General features: G+C 36.4%; 1 protein-coding gene across 1 annotated transcript in view; it reads right to left on the reverse strand.

Moving 5' to 3' along the window:
- LOC150096673 (twitchin-like) overlaps window positions 1–26834 on the reverse strand; it is a 2440784-nt gene that overhangs the window by 1125045 nt on the left and 1288905 nt on the right. The window contains exons 67-68 of the mRNA XM_090408679.1: window positions 19725–19860; window positions 12936–13102 (exon numbers count right to left, since the gene is read on the reverse strand). Of these exons, the coding sequence (XP_090264805.1) occupies window positions 12936–13102; window positions 19725–19860 (303 nt within the window). The remainder of the gene's footprint in view (window positions 1–12935; window positions 13103–19724; window positions 19861–26834) is intronic.

Consider the following 26834-nt stretch of genomic DNA (forward strand, 5'->3'; position numbering starts at 1 on the left):
ACTTTATATGAGGATGTAAGGAATTGATACTGCTTAAAAAGGAAGGTAAGGAGTCTCTGTTATGAGGCCAAGCAGCAAAGATGTCATCTATATATCTAACCTAAAAGGAAGGTTGAGTGAATATAAATGAGAACAGGATTTCTTCTAGATGTTCCAAATAAAAGTTGTCTAGAGCAGGAGAGAGAGATGGTCTGTAATATTCAGACTGAAATATTTGGCAAATTAAATAATATTCTTGTGTAAACATGTATATATTTTATAATCCTAATGTCACAAGTATCTTTAAAGAATCAAACATTGTTTGATTAGATTTACAGTGTCAGAGGAGATTTTAATTACATTAAAGTTATATTAAAGATATATTATAGTTATATTAAAGATATAACTATTCTGCCTCCAGTTGGTAATTGTGATCATGTAGTCCTCACTTGGGAAGTGGCTAAGTTCATGAATGTTCCATTCAGAAAGGTTATATGCTGAGCTACAAAGCAGGAAATTATGACCACCTGAAGAGTATGCTGGGTTCTGTGCCATAGTATCCATCAATTGTTGGATGAGAAAGATATTGACAGTGTATGGAAAACATTTAAAAAAAATACTTAAGTAATGCAATATCAGAATGTGTCCTTAGAGTTTGAAGAATAAATAGGGTAGGACTGAAATGAATGTGTAATCTAATTAAGCAAGAGTACATTTTGGAAAATAATGGAGACAACTCTTAGTTGTCTCCATAATTTTACAAAATGTATTCGGATCACCATGTAAGCATGAAAGAAAGGAATTAAGCAAGAGATTAATTGATAACTCGTTGTTAGAAAAAGATCATATGAAAGGCATACCATGTGCATAAGGATCATGTCAGTTATCAAAATTATAAGAAACAGTCCAGAAAAGCCACAACTGTTGTATGAAAGCTAAATCTAAGTATGAAAAGAAACTCTCTGCAAGCTAAAGAAAAGCCAAAAGAATTCTATCTTTATGCTACAAGTAAAAGAAGGAATGAACATGAAAGAATAACTTTACTGAATGCAGATGGTATGTAATTGACTAATACAGAAGAGATTGTTCAATTAATGAGTGGCCATTTTGCTAAATGCTATCAACCTGGTGTATACAACTTTGAGATCACTGCTACCTGTTTAGTATGAAGAACCTCAGGTGTATGAGCAGGAGGTACTACAGCTGTTGCACAGACTGAAAAAGAATTCTGCAATATTGCCTGATGGGATATCAACACAGATAATAGAAGAGAGTTCATCTGAAGTAGCTATTTTTTGACTAAGTTATATAATTTGAGTTTTAGAACAGGAAGATTCTGGAGGAATGGGAAAAATGTATGGTAATTCCATTGACAATGGTGGTCAAAAACCAGTGTAGCCAACTACTGACTTATTCATATCTCCAAAGAGGTGGTGAAGATTTTAGAAAATTTGGTTAGGGCATTCAGAAATAGGTTGATAAAGAAAACAGGTTGACCCATACCATTTACAATAAACGGTATGGGTTTACTAAGGAAAGTCAACTTGCTCACATTCCATAATAATGTTACTTTTGAGATAGACAAGGAAAACATATATACCATGACACTTTTGGATTTTGTCAAGGCTTTTGACAGAATACAGCATGAAAGACTGTTTGGTAAATTGTAGAACATGGGATTGGATTAGAAAATATTGGCTTGGATAACATGACGGCTGACTGAAATTGTGGGTTGCAGAAACTAGTTGATAGGCAGAGGAGGGGAGATATGATAGAGACATTCAAATTGCTAAAGGGATTCTATAGGATTAATTCAGAGGATATTTTTGAGATCAGGACTGGTGGTGGGAGAACTAGGGGACACCTATGGAAGCTGGGCAAGAGTGTGGTTAGCAGGGGTGTTAGAGCTGGGTTCTTTACTTTTAGAGTAGTAGATGAGTGGAATAAGCTGCCAGAGTCTGTTGTGGGTGCTATGACAGTGAACGAATTCAAGACAAGGTATGATAGATATTGTGAGAATGTAATCACATAGTTGGGTGGACATGATGTTTAGGGCCTCCCTCGATGAGTCTAAGGACTCCTGGAGTCGCCCGAAATAATAATAATAATAATAATATGATATCACAAGGTGGTATATGTGAAATGTGATTCTGCAAGATTTAAGGTAACCAGTGGTGTGCCAGCAGGATCAGTCCTTGTTACTTAATCTGTACATCAAGGATATCGGGAATGATTTGACATGCAATACACATGTATTTGCTGAAGATGCAAAGATAGAGTAATCTGGAGTGAAAGGCCATATAACAAAAATTGCAAATATAATTCAGAAAATAATTGCAATGCTGAAACAAATTTTGACATCTAAATATAAAGAAGTCGTTTCTCCTCTTTACAAGCTCATGAAAGACCTAACTTGGATTATTTCACAAAGGTCTGGTCTCCTGATTTCTGTGGTGATTTTGATATAGTGCAGAGAATGCAAAGCAGTGTTAAAAATTATCCCAGGATTGTAGAATACTGATTAGGAAGACAAATTGAGAATTTGTAGACTGCAGATAGTAGCAAACAGGAGAAAGAGGGATAATATGATTGAGGCTTACAAACTTCTGAAAGGGTCATACATGATTTTAGGAGATGGAATTTTTCATTTTACGGAGGGTGAGTGAGGAAAAGACGTAAGGGCATCTCCTTGCAAGTTAAGAATGAATGTTCTGAAGACGGATATGAGGACAAAATTTTCTTTCATGGCATAGCATGGTGTGCGACTGGAATGGATTGCCATTTGATGTAACTCCCTGGAGATTTCTCTCTTACTAATAACAATAATATCAGGAAACTGATGATGATGGTGTTTTGTGTTCTCATCAGTGTTTTGCTTTCTTAACTGTTAGTTGCATTGAAAAAATTTGCAACCAAACTTACTAACAACCTTGACTTTACTATGCCTTCTGATCTCAACTATTAATAATAATAATAATAATAATAATAATAATAATAATAATAATAATAATAAATGAATAATAATAATAATAATAATAATAATAATAATTATTATTATTATTATTATTATTCAGGCCTCCAAGGAGTCAAAAGACTCATCGAGGGAGGTCCTTCCTAAGACATAAAGACTGTCAAGACTCATCGAGGGGAGGTCCCCCCCCCCTGAGAAACACAAAGTCTATCATACCACTCTTTAAACTCACTGACCGTTCTTGCTCCCACCACTCCATCAGGCAATGCATTCCACGGCTCAACCACCCTCCACACAAAGAAACCACTCCTTACCCTCTTGCTCACAGTTTCCTTTCATAACTTCCAGGGATGGCCTCTTGTCATCACTCCTTCCCACTGTTCAACCAAGCGAAAGAACTCCCCAGTGTCAACCCTGTAACCACCTCTCAACAGTTTAAAAGTCTCAATCATATCACCTCTCCTTCTTCTATCCACCAAACTCTGCAGTCCACATTCTCTCAGCCGATCGTCATAACTATCCTTGTACAGTCCTGAAACCATCTTTGTCACCTGTCTTTGTATCCTTTCCACAGTTAATTTATCCCCTTCAAATCCTGGGGACCAAATCTGAGAACAATAGTCCAAGTGTGATCTGATCAGAGACTTATACAATGGAATGATAACCCTCTTATCTCTGCAGGTCAGTGTCCTTCTCATAATAGCAGCAATCCTCTGTGTTACCTTCACCACATTTGCAATATGTCCCCTAAACTTCAGGTTTCTATCAATCATCAACCCCAGATCTCTTGTCTCCCCTACTTCCTCCAGTATAACTCCTCCCATAGAGTATGCAGCATCCCATCGATGTTTCCCAAACCTCAAGACCTTACATTTTGCTGCATTAAACTGACATCCCCATTCATTTGCCAATCTATCTAGCTTTTTTCAAATCCTTTTGCAGGGCTGCCGCATCTGCACTTTTACTAATAATCCTTCCCAGCTTTGCATCATCTGCAAACAACTGAATATCCCCTTGCAATCCACTGACAATATCATTGATATAAAGGTTAAACAATATAGGTCCTAGTACTGAGCCCTGTGGGACCCCACTTGTAACCCTCTGCCTCCTGGAAACTGCTCCACCATACACAACTCTCTAATACCTATCAGACAGCCAATCCTGAATCCAGTTGACCAATCTGACATCCAGACCCATGCGCTGCAACTTAAATATCAGCTTATCATGTGGCACCCTGTCAAATGCCTTTGCTAAGTCTAAGAAAATTGCAGTATATGCCTTTCCCTCATCTAATGTTCTTGAAACTTTATTATAAAAGGCTAGCATATTGCTAAAACAAGAGTAATAAACAAATTTTTACTGAAATGCAATATTACAGGAAAAAAAAAAAAAATTATTTTGGCTTGGGCAGTTCTACCAGCAATGATTATGCAATAGTTTTCCATGTGGTATTCTGCCAAATACCATTATAAAACCAAAAGTATAATGGTACACCACTTTCCCTTATCCAGTTTAGTTGTCACATTTATAAAATGTAAATAAATGAATAATATGGGGCATACTTTTTATAAAGCCACCACAGTGTATCATATTCCTTTCCATCATACCTGAATTCGATATTTAACCAACTTCTTCAATAACTTAACCATTATCCTGAGATACTAACTGGTCTCATTTGATATTTCTATCTTACTGCCTTTTACGAAATGGAGATATTTTTCCTCTTTTCACTCTCTCAGAATCTTGCTAGAATTGAGACATCAATTTGCTGTTTTAAGGATACTTGTGACATAAGACTGAATGATATATAGTTGAATTCCTTTATAATTACTGTGTGGTCTGCACGCAATGCACTAATCTAATGATGCATGGCATCCAGATCTTTCTTTTCAGCCATTGGTCTACAGCAAAAGTAACCATTGATATATTCTATGCTATTGGTCTCTATTTCACATCAGATTGACTCAAATGAAGTACTGCCCTCAGTCCTAAGTTCATTCATTAACTTCTAATTTTTTGGGGGTGCGGGTCTGCAGTTGTTATCAGATTAAGCTTTGTATAGGTATCCTCGTTACCTCCAATTGGTGAGAGCGATCATGTGATACTGACTTGGGAGTTTGCAAAATTTGTGGATTTCTCTCTTAAGAAGAGGTATATATATGGAACTACAGGTTAGGTAATTATAACATGCTTCGGAGTGAGCTTACAGCTGTCCCATGGCAGAACATATTGCAGGGGAAAGATGGTAGCAGTGCATGGGATAAAATCAGTGGGTATCTGAGGAAGGCAATATCAGATTGTTTCTCCATGGTCAGGAAGACAAACAAGATAGGTGACAGATGGATGAGTAGTAGTATCAAGCTTGATCTGCAAAAAAAGAAAATGTTATGGAGAATTTACAAGGAGAAAGGTGATCATCTTGTACTGCCATGAGCAGTACAAGACTCAAGCTAGAAAGATTACCAGCATAGTAAGAAAAGCTAAATGAGATTATGAGAAGACCTTAGCCAAGGAGATCAAGGGTAATCATAAAGAGTTCTTCCACTATATGGCAAGTAAAAGGGAGAATGACTTTGGAAGGATAACTTTAGTAGGGGCTGAAGGTATTCAGGTGACAAATTCAGATAGAATAGTAGAGTTACTGAGTAATCACTTTTCAAAAGTCTATCACCCAAGTGAGGATATCTCTGTACCTGTAGCAAAAACTAAGGTGAGAATTGAAGTTAAGAAATCAGAGGTACTTAGTATATTGCAAAATTTAAATGCAAACACTGCTGTAGGTTTATATGGAATATCAGTTCAGGTGTTGCGTGAATGGGCAAAGGAATTGTCAATGCCTCTTACTTGGTAATTTAACTTAAATTTGAACTGTGGTATGGTCCCTAGGGAGTGGATGTAAGGCAAAGTGGTTCCTTTACATAAAGGTGGCTCTAAAACTGTGGTAGTTAATTACAGGCCAATCACCATCTCGGGAATGGTAGTAAAATTATTGGAAAAGTTGGCTAAAGATAAAATTCAAGAATGGGTGTATCAGAATATGATACTCGGTAGAGGGCAACATGGTTTTGTTAAAGGTCGATCCTGCCTTAGCAATTTATTAACTTTTTATAATAGAATGACATATGAGTTGGACAAAGGAAATGGCTACACAGTGGAACTTCTGGATTTTGCTAAGGCTTTTGATAGGATATCCCATGGAATACTGTTGTGCAAATTGAAGCAGTGGGGATGGATACTAAATTGGTGATGGATAGGAGAATGGCTTAGGGAAAGATACCAGAAGGTGTTGTATGGAGGAGCAGAATCCAGGATGAGGCAGGTGACCAGTGGTGTGCCTCAGGGCTCTGTGCTTGAGTCATTTTTGTTTAATTTGTACATAAATGACATAGGAAATGGCTTAAGGGAGAGATATTCAGTTGTTTGCTGATGATGATGCAAAGTTGGGTAGCATAATAAAAAATCAAGCTAATGGTGAAAGTTTTCATGATGATTTAAATAAGCTGGAAAATGGGCAAAAGGTAATGGATGTCAATTCAATGTGAAAAAGTGTAAAGTTATGCATTTTGCAATTAAAAGATTATCAGCTGTGTACTACACTGATGGAATGGTATACTCCAAAAGATTGATGAGGCTAGGGATTTAGGAGTGTTGGTAGATAGGGAGATGAAGTTCAGGGGGACACATTGCTAAGGTGTCCAAGATTGCACATAGGATTACTTGGTTATTGAAGAACACACTAATATCCAGAGATAAAGAGTTTATTATTCCCCTTTATAAAGCGTTGATACTTCCACATTTGGATTACTGTTCTCGGGTCTGGTCACCTGGATTCCTTGGAGATGAGGTGGTTGTGGAAAGGGTTCAGAGGAGAGTGACTAATTTGGCGAGTGATGTAAAAAATGCTCCCTAATTGATAGATTGAGAGCTTGTGGATTGCAGAGGTTGGTTGATTGGAGAGAAGAGGGGATGTGATAGAAATATTTAAATTACTAAATGATTATTATTATAATTACGGCTATTTTGCCTGCTTCAGTTTAGGAGTGCCTGTTTAAATGTCATTGGCTATTTACTCACGGATTCTTAGGGCATTGTAGATGTAAATTAACCAAAAAGTATATCTAGCATAAGGAAGAGAAATTTACACATACCTTTTTCTGGGTGTTGCGGCTTTTCTTCTTTATGCGATGTCCGAAAACTACTGAGTGTGTGTGTGGGGGAGTAAGCAATTTGGGAGAATTAAATTAGAAAAACCCGGGTTTTTTCCAGTAATATATATATATATATATATAAACATATATATTATATTACTATATTATATAGGGTGGAGGAAAGCTGAAAGGGTTGATATTTTATATAGGGAGAGGGAAGGGGGAAAGGGGGTTGACATTTTAAAAATGTCAACCCCTTTCCCCTCCCTATTTTGTAATCCCTGAAGATGTCCTAGTGACTAGGACGAAATACAGGAAGTATTAAAACTATACATTGGTCATGCATTACTAAATCACTTAAGGAATTGAACAACGTATTTAATTTATGCGAATATAAATTAAATTACACTTTAATAAATATTTCCGATATTTCGGCAACGTCACGTTGCCATTTTCAAAAGGAACTTACAAAAAAGGCACGTGCACGTAGGCATTACAACACAGTAACTGAAAATGAAGAACTCCCAAAAATACGTAAAGAAAATGTGCCATTACGTCCCATAGTAGATGGCATTGATTCTCCCACATACAAATTAGCTAAACATTTGGCCAAAGAGCTCACACACTATACTGGCAACACACCATCACACATAAAAAACTCAGCCCACTTCAAAGCCAGCATAGAAAACCTTACACTCCAACATACTGATACAATGGTCAGCTTTGACATCTCCTCCTTATTCACAAATGTCCCACTCAAGGAAACTTTAGAGCTAATCCAAGCTAAATTTTCTCCTGATATCTCAGCCCTATTTCAGTTCACAATGAACTCAGGCTATTTCGTTTGGCAGGGAAAATTCTACAAACAAATAGAGGGGACAGCCATGGATTCACCACTCTCCCCACCCTCCAATTTCTTTATGGAGACCTTTGAAGCCTTTGCCTCTGCCCCACAAAAACCAACCATATGGCTTTGCTACGTTGATGATGTATTCGCTATTTGGCCACATGGCTCTGAAACACTCCTCTCCTTCTTAACACACTTAAACAACCAACACTCCAGAATCAAGTTCACCCTGGAAAAAGAGGAAAACGACAGCCTCCCTTTACTAGACACACTAGTCACCCGCCAGCCTGATGGAACCTTGGTTTTCTCAGTTTATAGAAAACCCACCCATACAGGCAGATACATTCAACAAAGATCCCCCCCCACACACACACACAACAATATGGAGTGGTGAAAACACTATACAACAGGGCTAAACTAATCTGTTCTAATGACATGGCCCTAAACACTGAACTAAATCACATCCTCAACACTTTCTCAGCCAATGGCTACCCCCCCCAAAAACCCAAAAAATATTAAAATCCCCTCTCCCCCTCCACAACAAAGATTATTCTAAATCCATCACCATTCCCTACATCCAAGGCACCTCAGAAAAAATTACCAAAATTTTAAAAAAACATTACCTCACCTACTGTTACAGGCCTTACAGAAAATTGGCATCCCTTATCCGCTCCACCAAAGACCAACCACTTCCCCTAGACCTACCTGATGTATACTAGGTCCCTTGCAGTTGTAAACTGTCTTACTTTGGCCAAACAGGCAGGACAGCGAACATCAGAATTTCTGAACACAAGGACTACATCTGTTTTCACATTCTGGTCTTGCAGACCATGATTCTGGATACATGGTGTATTACACGTTAGGCCAAGAACACCTATTGGATTACTGTGCTCATTGGATCACGTTGCCATTTTTGTAAGTTCCTTCTGAAAATGGCAACGTGACGTTGCCAAAATATCGGAAATATTTATTAAAGTGTAATTTAATTTATATTCATATTTACGTTGTTCAATTCCTTAAGTGATTTAGTAATATTAAAACTATGTTAATCCTTTCTGAGTGCTGTATACATTCCATTAAGCCTCCAACATGATGTCCTCACAGCACTTAGGCCTCTAATCATTCTTGGAGAAGATATAGCATGCAAATCCATGCAATACAGTAAGTCAAAACTATGACTATCTAGGCAACTAAATGGGCTGGCCTTTTTAAAAAGACGTCAGGATACAAGAGTGATACCGAAGTGCGTTAAACTAAAGACCAATTTCCATTCCAAAAAAGCCCTCTGCATATATAATCGTGCCAGCCTGGCATTACTACATGAGCAAATCGCCTCTACTCGTGCCACCCTCTCAGTGATGAATGCCGCCATTGGTTCCTTACATTCAGAGCTCTCCACCATTCTTAACCCTGAACTTGGGTCGATTCTCTCTGTGATTTCGGAAATTTCTGCACAGAAAGAATTTCAAAAAATAAAAAATAAACACGTCAAGAAATATAACAACCTGGTTAAAGACAAATCACAAATGCAAAATCAACTGCTCCAGACATTAGTAAACCTTTCTTCCAAAAGGCGCAACGATGATGCCATCAGCACCCTATGCCTCGGCCATAATTTCGCCATCGCTCCGAAGGAAGTGCCGGTGCTTGATGTAATGTTTAACATCGAACTTGGGATCAGTCATTCCTCGCCTCCAAAAAGTAATTTATCGTATGCCCAACGCACGGCTCTCCTGAAATTATGGAAAGAAAAAAGCATCGTCATCACCAGAGCGGATAAGGGTAATGCCACAGTCATTCTTAATACCGGTGAATACAATTGTAAAATGAATATTATCCTCCGAGACCGAGCTACTTACATTCCGCTAGAACACGACCCCACAAAAACACAAGTTAAGAAAATTAAAATTAAAGGGGGCCAGGAAGATACTTAAAAAAAGTATCTTCCTGGCCCCCTGACATCACGAAAAAACTTAAACCTTTCCGTTTCCCTCCAAATATATGGTTTACCAAAAATCCACAAACCCAATTCCTCACTTAGACCTATAGTAGATGACACCAATGCACCTTGCTACAGACTGTCTAAACAGCTGGCCAACTCTCTGATCCCCCTTCACTGGAGGGTCCACATCCTATATAAAACACTTGACTCACTTTAAAGCCCTCATAGAAAATTTAACCTTGAATAATGCAGACATATTGGTAAGCTTTGATATCTTCTCTTTGTTTGCCAATATTCTCCTAACTGCACCTTATCTCTCTTAGAAAACGTTTTTCCATCTGACATCTTAGATCTCTTTTCCTTTGCCATTAACTCTGGGTATTTTTCTTGGAACCACCATGGGTTCCCCGTCTCACCCCCTCTTGCCAATTTTTATATGGTAGATTTCAAAAAACGAGCCATAGGCTCAGTTCCACTCAAACCTTCTATCTGGCTAAGATATGTAGATGATGTGTTCTCTATTTGGCCTCATGGCCCAGACACGTTAGACTCCTTCCTCAATCATCTCAACAGCCTACATCCAAGAATCCAGTTTACTATGGAAAAGGAAAAGAACAATTGTTTACCCTTCCTAGACACCTTAGTTACACGCCTGCCTAATGGTACACTTGCCTTCACTGTATACAGAAAACCCACACACAGAGGCAGATACATTCACAAACTCTCCCACCACCACCCCTCTCAACAATATGGCATTATTAAAACTCTTACCAAGAGAGCCCACAATCTTTGTTCCAGTGGAACTGCCCTCACTACTGAGCTTAACCACATACACAGTACTTTCCAATGGCTACAGTGATCACAGTATCAAAAAAATAATCAGTTCCTCCCCCATTCCCTGTCTTTCTCTTCAACAAGAGTTTAAAAATGCCATCACATACCCTACATCCATGGCACATCCAAAAAAATAGCCAAGATTCTAAAAAAGTACAATCTACACAGAGCATATAAGCCCCACTGCAAACTTGCTACCCTTATCTGTTCTACAAAAGATCAGCTCCCTCCTCTCTCTCTGCCTGGTGTTTACAAAGTACCCTGTTCCTGTAAGCTGGTGTACTTTGGACAGACAGGCAGATCAGCATCCATCTGCCTGTAGGAACACAAGTCTTACATCTGTAAACACAACTATGGTCAGTCAGGCTTGGCTGACCATGTCTTGGACACCACCCACAGGGTCTCTTGGAAGAAAACCACCATGCTCCACCACAGCAAATTTAAGAAAGAGAGACTATTCTTAGAAGCAGCAGCAGCTCTCAGAAATCAACCAAATCTTAATAAATATGGTTGCATTAAGCTTCCGAAGATTTGAGAAACACTCATCACCAGAAGTCCCACCTTACATTCCAGGCCACCTACAACCGCCCTTAGAAGGCGCTCCGCCTAGATAGGACTTTAGTTTCACCCATATGGTTGGGCTTAGTATTGTATGATATTTGTGTTCATGTTACATTAGTTGTTTTTGTAATCCCCGACGATGTCCTAGTGACTAGGACGAAATATAGGAAGTATCAAACCTATGTTAATCCTTTCTGAGTGCTGTATACATTCCATTAAGCTTCCAACATGATGTCCTCACAGCACTTAAACCTCTTCACATGAAATAAAGAATTGGCTTTAATTAAAGTAAAATATTTGCCATAAAGGTGTTAACATGCAGTTCTTAACAGTAAATAATGTTCTGGAATTGAAATTGATTGTGTAGCCTGTTTTTTTTTTTTTTTTTTTTGATTGATTACAACTAACAAAATATATACAGATATCTATCTAGTGCTGATATTTGAAATATATTTAGCAGTGAATATTTAGCATATTTAGCAATGAAACCAGATATTTCACTGCTTTTCTGCAAGAAACAGTCATAATCCAACAATAAATTTTCTAGCCTCCTGCTAGTCACTAATTCAAGCTATGTAGTGTCATCCTCATCACTTTCTTGTTCTTTTAATCTCCTCTTAATGTTTGTTCAAATATCTTCCACAATTTTGTCCTCAAAATCTTTATTTTCAATATAGTATCATCAATGTTTCTTAATGTTTCTTAAGTAATTATTCTAACATGTGTGTTTTTCTCTCTATAAATTCTTCGCTATGAATGCTGACCACCATGTAACCTTAAAAGAAAGATCAAATGAATTATTTTATAAAAAGATGTTTTGTTAACTTGCTTATATTTCACTTAATTTCAAATCAGCATCATCAGAGCACAACACAGCATGTATACATGACAGTGAGTAAGTGAAACAATACAATTGTAATGGACAAAAGATTTAAAGTCCTATTTTTCTTTTTACAACATTAGAGGGAGCCAAAATAGACTTTAAATCTTTTGTCCATTACAAATGTATTGTTTCACTTACTCACTGTCATGTATACATGCCATATTGTGCTCTGATGATGCTGATTCACCATTATCAGATAAGCAACATAAGCAAGTCAATAAAATATCTTTTTATAAAACAGTTTGTTTCATGTTGTTAATACCATTAAAAATAAGTCATGCATAACCATCAACACCTGAGCTTATTTGACTTAAAAGAAAGAATACTGTTATATAATACATAGCTTACTTCGATCCAAACAGTGTAACATGTTTATAATGTAGGTAACCATCCAGAGTGGCACAAGAGAATGACCCTGTTTAGCACTAAATTTTTGAAGCAAGATTAAGTAATTTTTCTAATACTCCATATGGTAGAGTTAACTGGCTGGCTCAATTAAAAAGCACTGTGTCAATCTAAATTATTTCAGATTTAATGAAGTTATACATGTATAGAAGAATTTCACTACTCAAACTTCATATACAATAATAATAATAATAATAATAAATTGGCTTCCACATCTAATATACAAGCTCATCTATAAAGGAAAATAAAAGAGCAACAGAGGGAAGAAGACATACTAATTACTATAATGAATTTCTGTGTTGATTACTGATATATCCTATTTTACAAAATAAATTTCATTTCACATGTTTGAAACTGATGCATACATTTTTTTGGTTTAGCAGTATGGGGTGCTGTGGAATCACTGGGCTCTCCTGCACCACCTTTATTAACAGCACGTACTCTGAACTCATACTGATTTCCTTCAACTAGATCAGGAATAGTTGCTTTAGTTTCATCACCAGGAACTTCATGAACTGGCGTCCACTCTGGACTAGAAATATAATGCAAATAAAGAAAAGAAGTTAAGTAATATAATTTTAAGTTATTTTAAAAATTTTCCATCCAATCCATGAATGATTGGAAGCATTTTTTAAAAGAGAATTTAGTCCATTTATTTATCAATGAGAAAACACTTTATAAACTAAACAAACCATTTTTTGATGTACTATGCAATAGGAATATATGCATTTAATTTTTGTAATCAAGATACAATACAATACATATGCCAATACTCATCATACAAAACCTATCACACTGCTTTTAGATGTAAGTATATTAAACAGCTGAAATAAAATTAGTTACAATAAATTAACCAGGTAACAATAATAATAGTAATTACAGATATCCCTTGCTTAACGTGGGATTTGATTAACGCGCCAAAATTAATCGCGGCAATCCCTTGATATATGTGACAAGAATTTTGATTAACGCACCTTTAACCCTGCTCAGCTCTCAGCTGATCTGACAGATACATGCAAAATGTTTAATATAAATATTCTTACACAATTCAGTATATAGCTTGGAGGTTGTGAGTAGCTGTGCATTCATATGTTATGAGTGATATTCTGCACTGTTTTTTGCTGTCAGTTTGGTTTAACACATGTTATGTAAAGGTTTATGATATTTGACAGTAAATTGCATCTCAGAGATACCGCGACCTCCGACGTCAGTATGGTATGGTTTAGTTTATTTTTATTCTTTGTTCAAAAATTTCTAGATTGTAACTGAAAATAAATAAACCATCATATATTACTGAAATAGAGAGCCAAAGGCTTATTTATCATACATGTCCTCTAGGAGATGCGCTTTACATTATGGAAAACTAAGGAAAGTGATCTGGAGCTTACTCCACCTTTACTACGTTGCCTATAAGGTTGCTTATGCTTGCATCCGCCGAAACTTTTAGTTTCTATATATCAGCACGAAACTCTTGTAGTTTCTATATTCGGCTATGAAATAATATTGGATTCGATATCCACTTAATTTGTACCATCATGTATTATATTTGCAGTGTTTTTTCTTTATGTTTTATTGCTTGTTTGCCGAGGTATGAAGAGAGTCATTTTGCTTGTTATTGTAGAATTTATGCCAATAAAAAAAAACTAAAACTGTTCAAACGACTCTTGATAACTTTTTTTGATAAAAAAATTGTAGTAAATAATGTAGGTACAAGTATTTATTAAACATTTACTTTGCATAAATTTTTTATCTTTCCTAAAAGAGTACCATATAAAACGAATTATTAATACAGTAATCGATCATGGACGAATTGTAATTTTAACCATTGCTTATTAGATTTGATTAACACGATTTTGATATACATGGTAACATCGAGAGATTAATTAACCACGTTAATTGAGGCATACCTGTATTATTATTATTACATGATGCCTCCAAGGTTTCCAAAGACTCATCGAGTGAGGGCACCTACTCTACAACTCTTCGTCTCCACCACGTAATCCAACAAATACAGCAAACTGGCAGTAGGAGGCATTCGTGTAGATGATGGTAGTGGCAGCTATATTTGGTGGATTACGTTTTGTCTGAAATTTGCATGTGTACTCAAGGCCAATTTGTCTGTATGCAGAATGAAAAACCCAAGCTTCTGGGAGAGAAAATCCTGTTACTTCTGTTGAGATTGGCTAACTCACCTTCAACTGAAAAAAACACATATAAAGATTCTCCTCATCACAACAAGAATCAAACTTAGGCCTTTTCAAATCAAAGGGTGCAATGTACCATCATTCTTCCAATTGCACTACGAAGATGCTTATTTATTTAATCTCAATGCTACTTCAGATTCATTGTAGAAAAGTCATACTTCTCATAATGTCTACTCTACCTCTCCTTAAACTAATTTACTTACAAAGAAAAGCTACACACAGTAGATAGATACATAGTATCTATCCCACCACTCCATAAATGCATTCAGCAATAAAAGCACATATAATCACCTAAGGCAACCTATTCCAATAATTCATCAATATCCAATCTAAAAATCTAGTCACCATACAATTGCTAACCACTCTGACACAAATTACAAGATTGAACTACCGTTTCATCTATTCTCATGTACTGAAAAATTTCTTCTGCATGTTTAAACCTCTTTAGCCACTCATGCAGAAGAAATTTTGTTATTCATAAGCCTTCAATCTCTCCCTGTAGGGAACATTCAAAAGATCATCATCATCTTTGCCACTTGCCTCTACATCCTCTTCACTGCTTTCTCATCTCCATGAAACCAAATCTCAGCATAAGAGTCCACATATGTATCAAAAATATATAAAGAAGGAGAAGAACGTATCCCTCCTTGTCATTTTTATTTTTTCAACTTTTTTCCATTCTAACAGTTCTGCAAAATGCCCCCCCACCTGAGACCTCATCATCTCAGCCTCACCAAGTTTGACCTGCAAATCAAAAGATCCATCATGAGAAGTCTTGCAATCATATACAAAAAACATTAAACATTGCCTTAAACTCATTCATTCACTGTACGTTCTCAGGCAATGCTTTTTACTCTATGCAAAAAAATCCAAATTGGCTCTTTACCAAGCAGCTTTCCTTATACAGCTTCCAGAGACTGCCTCTTGTTCTAAGGCTGACACTTCCCCCCCCCCCCCCACTTCTATGAAACATCTCTTCAACATTAATCTAGTAACAAGCTTAGAGCAACATATATGTTTCAATCATATGTCCTCCACCCTCTGTTATTGACAAGACACAGCAAACTGCAATTCCTCAATCTTCTTCATACCCATTTCGACAACTAGACACTACTTCAGTCAATCACCCATGAAGCCTTTTTCAGTATATTCACATCCCTTTGAAAAACAGGTGAATAAATCTGTACTTGGTAATCCACATGTGGCCTGATCAAGGTAGCAATAACACAAAGCAACCATAACCTCCTGATGACTGCATTTCAATGATGTCACTGCATCATTGAAAAATCCATTGCAATATCCTCACAATTTCATTATTATTATATGCTATCTCCATGGAGTCTGGAGACCCAAACTCACTGTCAGGGCACTCCAAACTAATTCTATTGATCAATTCTACTCATTCATCACTCTCCATACAAAAAATCTAGTTTGCACACATTTACTAACCATACTATGTCACAAATATTCCTATCCATTGAGTACTCTTCACACATCTGGGAAGGTGCTCCAGAGCACTTTAAAAAATACTTGATGCAAGACAGAAAATAGCAGGTAGTCTGATTAATGACTTCTATCTTACTAACTCACTCCAACCACTGTTGCAAAGATGCCTAGTGTCTACTGCATGCATCTTCTATAAATATTTCCATAGTAAATGTCATCAGAACTATCCTCAATAATTCCCCCCTCTCTCTACCAAATCCAATGAAACATGTGCAGTTACCATGCAACATCCCTACACAGTCTAACTCCATACTCAGAGAACAAGTTGCTCTTCCTCCTCTTTCATTCCTACTACTGCTGCTGTATTGTGGAACAGCCTTCCCTCCCATGTGTTTGCCAAGGAATATAATGCACAGGCCTTCAAATCCAATGTGAACAATTTCCTCTCTTCCTATACATGGTACTAATGTACTATATGTTTGACCAACCAACCGCTCACATATGGGCCCAAAATTTAGAAAAAAAAAAAAAAAAAAAATCAAGGTTGCATATGTTATCTAATGCCAACTACTCCACAGCACTTAGGGACAGAAAAGAAGATATAAAATTTTGCCACCATCACCTCTGGTGGTAAAATATGACCTATCAGTAAAGGGTGGGGATATGGGGCTAGTGGGACACAATTCAAAAAGTTTGAGAAACACTAATCTAATTTAATTAACAAGCTTATGTGGCAATCTATCAAAGAGTTGCAAATTTTCAATATATTATTGTATATACAACTTCTTTGTCTAATGCATTTGTCACATTATTGTACCATCTATGTAGAATGTTAAAAGCATGGCACTTTTAACAAAGCTATACTGAGCATCACAGAGAATAGTGCTGTTATGAATCCAATTCTGGATCCTTGTCATCATCGATCTCTTCAACATCTTAACCATAAATCCATATGCACAGACTGGCTCAGTGGCTTTTAATATGAAGGCTCAGTGAACTGCTTTGTATAGAATTGTAAAATTCCTAATTGTAAAAATTCCCTCATCATGATGAGGGAATCCCTATACGGGCTTTTTCAATTGAACACGAGTTAGCATACAGACAAAAAAATACTGTTGGTGGTGGTGATAGGCAGTAGCTGGCATTGATGGTAGCAATGTCATAGTAGGAGAATTAAATATTAGTGGAGAGGATGAGATGTAGTTAGCGAATTAGAGTAGAGTGCCTTCCTGCAACGAGCCCTTAGAATCCTTGGAGGTGTCACATAATAATAATAAAAAATCATCTCATTCCTTTGTGACTTGTCCTGTTGTAAAATGCTTGTTAATGAAGTTTTAAGAAAAAAGACTACTGTTAATGAACTGAAACACTTGCCTAAACCACCATGGTGATATATCATCAAGTCATACTGTCTTAGCAATAGCTTCCTTAATTTTAATTTACTTACTTAATTAAGTAAAATAGTTTACTTATTTAAATTAAGGGGATATTAAATCCCACATTGTTTTAAAACCGAATAAGAAACTCAAAGATTGGAATCAGAGAGTTTCATGCCAAATATAGTAAACTATAAAGTATCGGCGACCACCTTTGCTACAAGTTGTCCGGTATTGTACTATGTACTGGGTCACTTGCATTAGCTCATGCTAGTGATCGCCGATACTTTATAGTTTACTATATTCGGCATGAAACTCTCTGATTCCAATCTTTGAGTTTCTTATTCGGTTTTAAAACAATGTGGGATTTAATATCCCTTAATTTAAATAATGTTTATATCGCTGAAATGAAGCATATTAGCTCCTTATATTTAAATAGTTTACTTAATTTCTCATACAGGCATTGTCAGTCTCCATTCCTTTCATCCACTAACATCGGTTTCCCATAATCACTCATTCTTCTACCAGGCACTTGGAGATTTTTCACTATCATCTCATCCTCATTCTCACCTTGCTTTATTGCCATAGACAAACTATCTATAATTCCTCCAGCCAAGTACTACTCTAACATTCTATTCTACATGTCACAAATCATTTAATCTCCATACATCACTTCACTCAGAGATCCATTTATTCCATGATCACCTGCATACTCTCTCCTCCAACACTTTCTCTCCTAGCGCTTATCATCTGCTTTCCTTCCAATCTCTTGCTTCTGTACTCTTCCATCTTTCTCTGATTCTCTCTCTCTCTCTCTCTCTTTCCTTGTTCACCCATTTCTGTCATTCCCATCAGCCTTTCAAGTCTTCTAATCTCTTCTTTCACAAAAGTCAACTCAATTTTCACATCTTCCACTTCTCTCTCAGTAGTTCGATCTCCAAGCATCCTGCCTTCACTTGGTAGTTGACGCTATCCTTCAAATCTTCCATATCGTCAGTCACACTATCTGATATTAAGTCCATAGCAACCTCAGGCTTGCCTCCCCCCAATCACATTACTTCTCTCTCCCTCTCTTTCTGTTTCCACAGAACCACTAATATTACTGATCTCTGAGATGCTGATATCAAATTCACCCAGCTCCTCCCACTGTCTATATTTTAAGCAGCCATCTCCTGCTACATTTTTAGAAGAGAAGCATACAAGCAGCAATCACAGCATGCTACAAAATCGTCTATTATACTTCAAAAAACATAATTTTTAAATGGTTGGTTGATTGGTAGAGCCACTGCTACTAATGGCTCATGAAAAAAGTTAAGCAAGTTTGAGTGCGATTAGTAGTTGGAAGGGAGTCAATCGTTTGATGCTGTTGCACACTCTCCCTCGATGAGTCTTTGGACTTCCTGGAGGTGTCTAATAATAATAAAAATAATAATAAATGCATGGACTACAAAAAAAAAAAAAAAAAAAAAAATCAGCAAAACAGAGATACTAGGCCCTCATAATTCCTCATAATTTATAAAGACATGGTACTACACACAAGCCAGTATATTAAAAAAATACTTTAAACTCAAAAGCTTGCAAATGCAAACATAACCCACTCAGTCACTACTAATTTAGACTAAAATTTATAATAAACTGCTAATAATTAATATTAAAACTTAGCTGTTTTTTTTCTTCACCATACATTGAATAACATTAAACTGTTTATCCTCTAGCAGTGAATTGTCATCATCTTGGTCATTCCACTCTGAATCTTTTCTACCACTTCCTCTTTTCCATGTAATCCACCAGGCAAACACATCTGTACATATTAGTCCAAATGTGGTTACCTGGATAATGGACAAGGCGTTAAAGTTCACAGAACATATTGCAAAAGTGGCATAGATTTGGATGCATCCATAAACATCTTGATTGTTCCACTCTGAATCTTTTCTACCACTTCTTCATTTCCATGTAATCTAGGCAAACAAATCTGTACACTTTAGTCCAGATGTGGTTACCTAGATAATGGACAAGGAGTTAAAGTTCACAGAACATGGCAGAATATTAGATATTTCTATAATTTTAATAAAACTTCAATTGTTTATATCTAAAGTTCATGCAATTTATATCACAATCATGGACTTACTTATATTTATCCTTTTTTTCAATAATATAACCTGTAATTGGTGCCCCACCATCATTTGCAGGAGGCTTCCATTTTAATTTTACAAAATCTTTGTCATAATCTTCAATTTCTGGTTTCCCTGATTTACCTGGTGGATCTAAATATCATAAACACACACACACATACACAAAGAAAAAGATGAAAGAAATCAGTTAATCTATGAAAAATGTATATGTATAATAAAACCATTCCATTATTTGAATTTAATGATGAGTGAAACATTTTTCATTTGAACAGGAGAATTTCTACATTTGGAACTAAAACTAGAAATAAACTGCAGAAAAAATTCCTGAGTTTCGATGTTACACAAGAAGGTGATCTTTCTGGACCTGACTGCTATATCAGAGTAATAACTTTAATTTAGCATAAACCTAAATAATTAACTGAAATTTTTACATTCATATTAAGGTCATCATGTGAAGTACACATACAGAGAAAAAAAAACAAGCCAATTATTATAATAATCTACACATTATGCAAAAGTATCACTGATTTGATCAGCTGTTAATCCTATTAGTCTGACTGATGATTTAAAAAAAAAAAAAAACTGAAGGATTAAAGAACTTATTCAATGCTTTGAAAGATCACCCCCCCCACTGAAGTATAACAAATCTAATTTGTCAAACTTGCCATATATATATATATATATATATATATAGGTGACACATGTTACACACTTCCAATCTCAAATAAGGAACATGAACAGTATATCAATTTTAATAATTATTAAAAATTGAGCCTTTCTGATCATGCCTGGACACCACAGAATTCATGGGAAAGGCACCTGTTCACCTATTCCTTACATTGCAACAAACCATAGTATAAACACAAATTTAAAGGTGCCTGTAAAATTCTATCAGCCACCCTAAACTCCAATATTATTAATAATGTTATAAAAACATTAAGAATATGAATCACATATCCTACCTACATAACCTCTAATTTCAAATGGATCACAAATTAGGAATGTAGGTCTCCAACAATTGCATACTCCAGAAGTCTAAGCATTAAGTCAGTAATATTAGGCCTATAGAATGTGGAAAGGGAAGACAGATTGAAATAATGCAATTTGCATAGCTTTGTGAATGGAAGAATAAGAGATTATATGATTGAGATGTATAAGTTGGTCAGGGGTGATCACAAGGAATCTGGAAGAAATTTTTCATAGAATGGGAGGGGGGGGGGGAGAAGAACTAGAGGCTATGATTGGTAGCTGTATAAGGAAGGTGTAAGCAAGGGAGTGAAAAACAGTTCATTGCATGGAGAGTGGCCTGTGAGTGGAATGCACTGCCTGAGAGTGTGGCAAGTGTGGAAAACTGCACAGTTCAATGGTTTTGCACGAGCGTATGGACCTCTTGCAATAAGTATTCCTTGGATGTCTGTTGTTAATAATGATAATAATAATAATCCCAGCCCTTACTTTAATTATGGATTATTCTACCACTAATTCTACTAGCATTTGTTAGTATTTTTCATTCATATCTAGCCACATAAAATACTATAGGACTAATACTTTGATACTATCCCCCTCCCAGTAAACAGTTCACCAAATTTGTGATATTTTGACGTTCTATGTGGGTTGTGACAGCTTATTTCTTGCTACATACAGTAGATGCATGTAGGTCTGTACAATATGAAGATCAAAATGTCTGGTTTTATATTAAATCATAGCTGTTGATCCAACCAAGCAGTAGTCTTCATAATTCTATCGTAATGAACTAAAACAATATAATTTACAATTCATGATTCACAGAAATACATTAAAGAAATATTAATATCAAATCCCATTAATGAACATTACTGAAATATTTTTTTATTGCATATCAAAAAAAGAGGTATATAGCTGCAACTACCAGAATACAGTGTCAGCAGCTAGAATGGCTTGAGGGAAGGGGGGGGGGTTATATGTTCATATATTATTATTATTTAGGCCTCCAAGGAGTCAAAAGACTCGCCGCAGGAGGTCTTTCCTAGGAAACACAAAGTCTATCGAGACTCATTGTGGGAAGTCCCTCCTTGGAAACACAAAGTCTATCATACCAGTCCTAAAACTCATTGACCATTCTCGCTCTCACCACTCTACTAGGCAATGCATTCCACAGTTCAACCACCCTCCATACAAAGAAACCACTCCTAAACCACTTGCTCACAGTTTCCTTTCGTAACTTCCAGGGATAGTCCCCCTTGTCATCACTCCTTCCCGTTGTTCAACCAAGCAAAAGAACTCCTCAGTCTCAACCCTGTAACCACCTCTCAACAGTTTAAAAGTCTTAATCATATCACCTCTCCTTCTATCCACCAAACTCTACAGTCCATATTCCCTCAGCTGATCCTCATAACTAACATTGTGCAGTCCTGAAACCATCTTTGTTATCTGACTTTGTACCCTTTCCACAGTTAATTTATCCCCTTCAAATCCAGGGGACCAAATCTGAGAACAATAGTCTAAGTGTGGTCTGATCAGGGTCTTGTACAATAGAATGATATCTCTGCAGGTCAGCATCCTTCTCATTATTGCAGCAATCCTCTGTGTTACCTTCACCATTTTTACAATATGTCCCCTGAATTTCAGGTTTCTATCAATCATCAACCCCCAGATCTCTTGTCTCCCCTACTTCCTCTAGTATAGCTCCTCCAATAGAGTATGCAGCATCCTATCGATGTGTCCCAAACCTCGAGACCTTACATTTTGCTGCATTAAACTGAAACCTCCATTCATTTCCCCATTTATCTAGCTTATTCAAATCCTCTTGCAGGGGTACCACATCTGCACTATTAGTAATAACCCTTCCCAGCTTCACATGATCCGACAACTCAATATCCCCCTGCAAACCACTGACAATGTCATTGATATAAAGATTAAACAATATAGGTCCCAGTACTTAGCCCTCTGGGACCCCCACTTATAACCCTCTGGCTCCTTGAAACTGCCCCACCATACACAACTCTCTGATACCTATCGGACAGCCAATCCTGAATCCAGTTGACCAATCTGACATCCAAACCCATGTGCTGCAACTTAAATATCAGCTTATCATGTGGCACCCTGTCAAATGCCTTTGCTATGTCTAAGAAAATGGCAGTATATGCCTTTCCCTCATCTAATGCTCTTGTAACTTTATCATAAAAGGCTAGCATATTGCTAAAACAAGAGTGCCCCTTCACAAATCCATGTTGACTCTCACAGATAACATTACCCTCATCTGCGCAATGCTGTATACGGTCCTTCACTATTTTCTCTAAGATCTTAACAACTACCAAAGACACACAAACTGGCCGATAATTAGACACTTCCTGTCTGCTATTGACCTTATGCAATGGCACCTATCTTACCCTTTCTTTGAGTGTTGCACGGTGATCAGCATTCATTTTGGAAATTATGAACTTTACAACAGTGTTATAAATAACTCTTTTAATTTCCCGACATTTCGATCTTCATATTAAGATCATCATCTGGAGCATATACAAATAGACGGGGCAAGCTGAGTTACAGCTAGAGAAACAATGATTTGATCACAGGTTATTCAACTGGCATGACCTCTAGTGAAAAAAAAAAACATTACAAATTAATTAATTATTTAGAAACTACATCAAGCTAAATTTTATTTATGATAACATGAGCAAACATTCTTTCTTATAAATAGTTTTCTTTCAGTAACAATGATGTCCTATTTTTAGCATTACAATTGTTATTTTTGATTTAGGATCCTGGATTATCTACAGTCCTGTTTATAGCCACTCTTAGAGAGGAAGGTTCCATGGGCCGAATATGTGCCTTCCATATGTTTGACATTTTTAGACCATCATAATTGTTCAGATTGGAGTGGTTGATAATAATCTCACAGGATTCCTTAAATTTGCGTTCATACCATGTTTTCGTGTGATGTAATGAACTAGTGCTTTTCCAGTCAATTCCATGTAAGGTGTTCAAGGGCATGATCAGAAAGGCCAGCCTCACTATAGTTATTATATTTAATGTGTCCTTTATGTTCTTTTTGTCTGATAGGAATTGTGCGTCCTGTTTCCCCTATATATGGTATGTTACAAGTGTAATAAATACGGTATACTCCAGGGTGGGCCAGCAGAGGGAGTGGGTCTTTGGATGAGTTGAGTAAGCTTTTTAATTTTGCAGGAGGTTTAAAGGTGGCTTTGAGGTTGTATTTTTGTAGTATTCTGTTTATTTTATCTGATGCCCCTTTAATGTAAGGAATGATTAGAGTTTTATTGTAGTCTGGTTTATCTTTGTTTTTTATTGAGGTCTTGTAGAGAATTTTGTTAATAGTGTTTTGGCTGTTTTTTTAGAAAAGTATTGCTGATAACTTTAAATTCGTCATTCAGCACATGTTCATTGGGGTAGATCTTCAAAGCCCTGTTTTTTAGAGTATTAATGATGCCTAGTTTTTGTGTTGGGTGGTGGTAGGAGTTTATGTGTATATATTGGCCAGTATGTGTTGGTTTCTGGTAAACAGTGAAGGAAAGATTGCCAGCAGGAATTTGTGTGACAAGTGTATCTAGAAACAGAAGTCTGTTCTGTTTTTCAATCTCAATTGTGAAATGTTTGCATTGTTTGTTTAGGTGGCTAAGGAAGGTGTCTAGTGTCTGGTGGCCATGGGACTAGATCGCAAAAACATTGTCAACATATCTAAGCCAGACTTTGGGTTTTAAAGGAGAGGAATCTAAAGAATGTTGCTCAAAATGTTCCATATAAAACTTAGCAATGGTGGGGAAAGGTAATGGCGAGCCCATGGCTGTGCCTTCCTTTTTGTAGGTAGAAAGCGTTTTGCCACAGAATGTAATATGTGCTCAAAGGTATCGATGTGAATTACCTGAAGCTTCGCTCGGAAGTTTTTCTTTTAACTGTGGGAGAACAACATTTTTCTGGAGCTGTATGAGCACCACACGTCGCTGTTTACAGCCTGCTATTTTTTTGATGAGATACTGCTGAAGCCAAATTTCCTGAAGGAAGCCGAGATCTGAGAAGAAAGAATTGCTATAGAACTTTTAGTGAAAGACTTTTGACTGAATGTGCGATGCAGAGCCTTTATAAGTTACACACTTTTGAATATTCCCTCTTATAGTTGTTATAGAAGGACGTTTAAGATTTTTGTTTAATAATGATAAGAAGCGTCCTTAAGAGAGTCAATTGATATGTTGGAAATTGCTACAAGATCTGTAAAAATAACTCTAACCTCTTTGCAAGTAAACTAGGAGTTTAATAAGTTGAATTTGTAAGCAGAGTTAATAGGTTTTTGAGTTAAATAGATTAATTAATACTGAAGTAAAAAGGTTCTAATTTGTGCTAAAGAATATTTATAAATGGATAGAGAAAGCAATCTCCCTATTGTTTAATTCATGTATATTTCATAGTAATGTAAATAAAATGTGTTTTGATTTTTTTTTTTTGTTAAGGGAGTGCTGCCTGATTGTTTATTTTTACAACTGCACTGTTCCTAAATAAATCAGACTTGTAAGCATGAAACTATGTGAGATAGCCAAAGTGTAAAGTTAAGTAAAAGAATAGACCACGACTGTTTCTGTAAAGTTTTATTGAAGGAATTTGTGTTAGAGAGAGAAATCTACCTGCATATTATTGAGTTTTATGCTAATTAAATTATATTAGTGGCGCAGTCTAAATTAAATAAATTTTCTAGTATCTTAGGCATAAGACTTAGTGCAAAGGGAAGATAAACATAGTATACGCAGTAGAATAAGTGAGAAAGGATAAGAGAGAGAAAGCGCATACAGCTAATTAGAATAAAGTATAAATTAGAATAACGGCATATAAAGATATAGATAATATAGAAGGTATTGAGCAAAAGACATTACAAGTAACATTATAAATAATAGCAACAAAAAGCAGAAGATATTACAATATCAGCTCCTCTTTCTTCTATTGACCAAACTCTGCAATTCGCATGTCCTCACTTTAACCTCATAGCTAAAATCGTACAGTCCTGATATCATTTTTATTATCTATCCCTGTACTCTTTCCAAGATTAACTTATTCTCTTTAAATCCTGGCGACCAAATCTGAGCACAATAATCCATGTGTGATCTGATTAGGGCTTTATACAATGGAACAACAACACTTCTATCTCTGCTGGTCAGTATCTTTCTCAGTATTGCAGCAATCCTCCCTGGATTGTTGCAATACTCCAATACAGAATATGCAGCTTCCCATCAATGAATCTCAAACTTCAAGCCTTACATTTATTTGCATTAAATCGGCACTCTCATTCAGTTGCCCATTTGTCCAGCTTATTCAAATTCTCCTGAAGGGCTACCACATTGCCACTAGTACTAGCAAAACTTTTCAGCTTGACATCATCTGCAAACAACTGAATATCTCCCAGCAATCCATTGACAACATCACTGATATAAAGTTTGATTAATATGGATCCCAATACTCAGTCCTGAGGGGACTCTTCATGTAACCGTTTGTCTCCTTGACACTGCTCTCCTCATACTCTCTGATATTTATCATACAGCCAATCATGAATCCAATTCATTAACATGATATTCAAACCCATATGCTATATCTTAATTATTATTATTATCAGACTTTCATGGAATCAATGACTCATTATAGGAGGTCCTCCATTACATACACAGCTCGACATAACAAGACTTGAATGCCTTCAGTGTCTCCACATCAAATTCACTTTCAGGCAATGCATTCCAACCATCCACAACTCCCCATGCAAAAACCTACTTCTCACTCAAAGCTGTATAAGGAGAGTGTGAGAAAAGGCTTATATGTCTTGATCATGTCCCTTCTTTCCCCAGTTCTTCTATCCACTAGACTACAATTTGCATTCCCTCAATCTGTCTTCATACGCACATTCCAGAGACCATAAACCACCCTAGTCAATCATCTCTAAACTGTTTCCGAGATTTCTTCATTCTTTTTGAAAACTGGTGACCAAATCAGTTCACAGTAATCCATATGCCTCATACAATTGAATCATAACATTCTTACTCCTTCATGTCAGTATTCTCTACATCATTGCCATAATAATAATATTATTATTATTCAGGCCTCCATGGTGTCAAAAGATGCATCGTGGGAGG

The sequence above is a fragment of the Typopeltis vanoorti genome, chromosome 18 (genome assembly GCF_054136105.1).
Source record: "Typopeltis vanoorti isolate ZY-2024b chromosome 18, IOZ_Tvanoo_1.0, whole genome shotgun sequence".
NCBI classification, from domain to species: domain Eukaryota; kingdom Metazoa; phylum Arthropoda; class Arachnida; order Uropygi; family Thelyphonidae; genus Typopeltis; species Typopeltis vanoorti.